This window comes from Otolemur garnettii, unplaced genomic scaffold, assembly GCF_000181295.1.
Source record: "Otolemur garnettii isolate 467f Iridium unplaced genomic scaffold, OtoGar3 scaffold00121, whole genome shotgun sequence".
Classification (NCBI taxonomy): Eukaryota; Metazoa; Chordata; class Mammalia; order Primates; family Galagidae; genus Otolemur; species Otolemur garnettii.
The window spans coordinates 6,373,642-6,377,795 of NW_003852516.1; the positions used below are offsets into that span (position 1 = coordinate 6,373,642).

Below are 4,154 nucleotides of genomic sequence, written 5' to 3' on the forward strand. Positions count from 1 at the left end.
AAAAAAAAAAAAAGAGAATAAAGTATCACAAGAATGGAGAAGAATCCTATGTACTCAATTCTAATATGAAGCCAGGAGACAATCTAATACACACCCACATGAGAGAAAAACTCAAATCAACTGAAGGTAGGGGGAGGTGGCCAAGGAATAAGAAAGCGGGGAGAGGGGAGGAAGGAGGTGACATGGGTGTGCTCCCACTTAATGGACACAAGATCAGGGTGTATGGCACACCCCTTGGGGGTGGGACACAATTATTAAGAGAGACTTTAACAAATGCAAACACTGTAACCTAATTCTTTGTACCCTCAACCTGAACAAAAAAAAAAACCAAACACTACGGAGTAGCTAATTCAACACATCACCTTAAAATTACCAAGAGTGACATAAAGGGAAAAAAAGAGAGAAGGGCGCTGGTGGCTCAGTGTTTAGAGTGTTAGAGTGCTGGCCCTGTGCACCAGGGCTGGTGGGTTCAAACCTGACCTGGGCTTGCTAAGCAATTAAAAAAGAGAGAGAGAGAGAGAAAGAGAAAAAGTCAGTGCCCACCAGACTCAAGATGACTCAGTTATGGAATCAGAAGAGAATAATTTTAAAGCAGGTATTAGAAACTATGGCTCACAGGTATAACAGAGTACTTGTAATGAATGAAAAAAATAAACACAAGATCTCAACAAAGAAAGAGAAACTATCAGAAAAAACGAAAATGAAATTCTAGAACTGAAAAATATAATCTTTCTTCTTGTGGGGGGAAGGGGAGGGTTTTACTCTGTCACCCTGGGTTGAGTGCTATGGCATCATAACTCACAGCAATCTCAAGCTCTTGGGTTCAAGTGATCCACTTGCCTCAGTTATTTCTTTTCTTTTCTTTTTTTTTTTTTTTGAGACAGGAGCCTCAAGCTTTCCCCCTTACCCCCTGGGTAAAGTGCCATGGCATCACAGCTCACAGCAACCTCCAACTCCTGGGTTCAAGCGAGTCTCCTGCCTCCGCCTTCGGAGTAGCTGGGACCACAGGCACCCGCCACAGTGCCCGGCCAGGTTTTGGTTGCAGCCATCATTGTTGTTTGGTGGGCCTCGGCTGGATTCGAACCCGTCACCTTGGGTGTACATGGCTGGTGCCTTAGCCACTTGAGCCACAGGCGCCAAGTCAGTTTTTTCATTTTTAGTAGAGACAGGACCTTTTTTTTTTTCTTTTTGAGACAGAGTTTCACTCTATCGCCCTTGGTAGAGCACCGTGGCATCACAGCTCACAGAAACCTCCCAATCCTGGGCTTAAGCAATTCTCTTACCTCAGCCTCCCACCACTCCCACCCCCAGTAGCTGGAACTACAGGTGCCCACCATAATGCCTAGCTATTTCTGGTGCAGTTTGGCCAAGGCCCGGTTTGAACCCACCACCCTTGGTATATGGGGCTAGCGCCTCACCCACTGAGCCACAGGTGCTGCCCTAGAGACAGAGTCTTGCTCTCACTCACACTCAGGCTGGTCTCAGGGCCCCACCACAAAAAATATAATTTTTAAAATAAGAAAATCACCTGGATGTGGTGACTCACACTTGTAATCCTAGCACTCTGGGAAGCCAAAGAGGGTAGATTACTTAAGCTCATGAGTTCAAGACCAGTCCAAGCAAGAGCAAGACTCCATCTCTAGCCAGGCATGGTGGCTCATGCCTATAATCCCAGCACTCTGGGAGGCCAAAGCAGGCAGACTGCCTGAGCTCACAAGTTGGAGCTAGACAGCCTGAGCTAGAGCAAGACCCTGTCTGTAAAAATAGCCAGGCGCTGTGGCAAGTGCCTGTAGTCCCAGCTACTTGGAAGACTGAGGCAAGAGAATCGCTTGAGCCCAAGGGTCTGAGGTTGCTGTGAGGTATGACACCACAGCTCTCTACCAGGGGGCAACAAAGTGAGACTATGTCTCCAAAAAAAAAAAAGAAGAAGAAAAAAAAGATCCCCATCTCTACTAAAAGTTGAAAAACTAGCCATCATTGTGGGTGCCTACAGTCCCAGCTACTCAAGAGGCTGAGGCAAGAGGATCACTTGAGCCCAGGAATTTGAGATTGATTGCTGTGAGCTAAGATGATGCCATGACACTCTACCCAGGGCAACAGAGTAAGACTCTCTGTTATCAAAAAAAAAAAATGCACCAATTGGGATTAACAGTAAAGTGGAGGTAAAAAAGAAAAATCAGTGAACATGACAGATTAACAGAATAGAAAAAAATAAATACGGACTCAGGGACTTGAGGTACAACATACCAAAAGGTCTAACACATGTATAATTCAATTACTACAAAGCACAAAAGAAAGGAATAAATTTTACTTCACGGGTAGCAAAAAGAATAAACCTGCTTACAAGGTGGCATCAATCATCAACGATTGTGAAGAATGTGAAAAAAGCAGCCTTTCCAAATGAGTTTCAAATTTCAAGTAGAAATGTAATCTGTATCATTATAACCTTAACTGATAGCACCTTTACGACTTTAAGAACACCAGGTCCTTAACCAATGCTTTTGCATTTTAATGCCTCTAATTCTGCACGTAAGCAATGTTTACTAATTCAGAGTAATATGAGGGTACATGCACTTAGGGTATATTGTTGGCATTTGTTAGGTAGAATCCAAATTAATGTTTCCAAATGAATTAGTATTATTTAAGTAGCTCTTGTTTACAAGACAATGTTACAAAAAACTTTAAGAAATAGTCTGAAGAATCAACAATCATACTACAGCAAGAGACGTGTTAAAACTACAAAAAGATGAGCAGTGCCTATGGCTCAGTGGGTAGGGCACTGGCCCCATATACCAAGGGTGGCGGGTTCAAACCTGACCCCAGCCAAACTGCAACAAAAAAAAAAATAGCCAGGCATTGTGGCAGATACTTGTAGTCCCAGCTACTTGGGAGACTGAGGCAAAAGAATCACCTAAGCCCAAGAGCTGGAGGTTGCACTCTCGGCACTCTACCGAGAGCAACAAAGTCAGACTCTGTCTCTAACAACAACAACAAAAATTACAAAGATGTCTACCCTTTTCCTGCTTTGTGGCACAAGACAAATTCTAATCTTCCAGTGGCTCCCTACAACCTCATGAATATATGATAAAGACTTAAAAAAATTTTTAAATGCGTGATCTTCTCTAGACCAAGAAGACATTATTAATTCAAATTACATTAAGACAGAGAAAGGAAGGAGAGATTACCTTGACGGCTTTCTGGGAATTGGGCAATCCTTCTTCTATGTCTTCTAAAAGAATCCCTCCTAATCCTCGCTGGTCATGCTGGTCTAGGAGCCTAAGCAGGGCCTTCTTATCTTTCAAGTTGTACTTAGGCTTGAAAGCATACTTCCCATCTATTACTTCAATTTTGGGATTGTTGACTAATGCCTGTAACAGTGATGCAATTTAGATATGTTAACAAAAGAAAAGTTCATATATATGTACTTAAATTCTACCGATTACCTAAGAAATATAACACTACCCAACACAAGGGCAAATGAAAATTATCTTGTGTATATAAACTACCAGATCTAAAATACTGGGCATCCAGGATCCCAGAACAGTAGGTAAAAAACAACATGGTGCTCACTTTTTATAGAAGATACTATTTTTTTTTTTTTTGAGAGGGAGCCTCAAGCTATCCCCCTGGGCAGAGTGCCGTGGCATCACGCTCACAGCAACCTCCAACTCCTGGGCTCAAGCGAGTCTCCTGCCTCAGCCTCGCAAGTAGCTGGGACTACAGGCGCCCACTACAACGCCTGGCCATTTTTTGGTTGCAGCCATCATTGTTGTTTGGCGGGTCCGGGCTGGGGATTCGAACCTGCCATCTTAGGTGTATGTGGCTGGCACCTTAGCCACTTGAGCCACAGGCGCCGAGCTGAAGATACTATTTTTTATTTACATAAATTCTTTGAACAGAAATAAATAATTTCTATTACAACTGCTTGGGAAAAAGCTGAATCCACATTCTTTTGGAAGACAAGATAGCTAAGAATTAAAAAAAACAGGCTTGGCACCCGTAGGTTGCTTAGTGGTTAGGGCTGAGGCAAGCAGGTTTAAACCCATCTGGGCCTGCCGAACAACAATTACAACAACAACAACAAAAATAGCTGAGGGTCAGTGCCTGTGGCTCAAGTAGCTAAGGTGCCAGCCACATACACCTAAGGTGGTAGG

At 43.3% G+C, this 4,154-nt stretch overlaps 1 protein-coding gene across 1 annotated transcript in view; it reads right to left on the reverse strand.

Annotated features, from left to right (window-relative positions):
• The window catches only part of GTF2E2 (general transcription factor IIE subunit 2), a 78,593-nt gene that overhangs the window by 23,393 nt on the left and 51,046 nt on the right, over positions 1–4,154 (reverse strand). Inside the window, exon 5 of the mRNA XM_003797672.3 lies at positions 3,186–3,368. Within this exon, the coding sequence (XP_003797720.1) occupies positions 3,186–3,368 (183 nt within the window). The remainder of the gene's footprint in view (positions 1–3,185; positions 3,369–4,154) is intronic.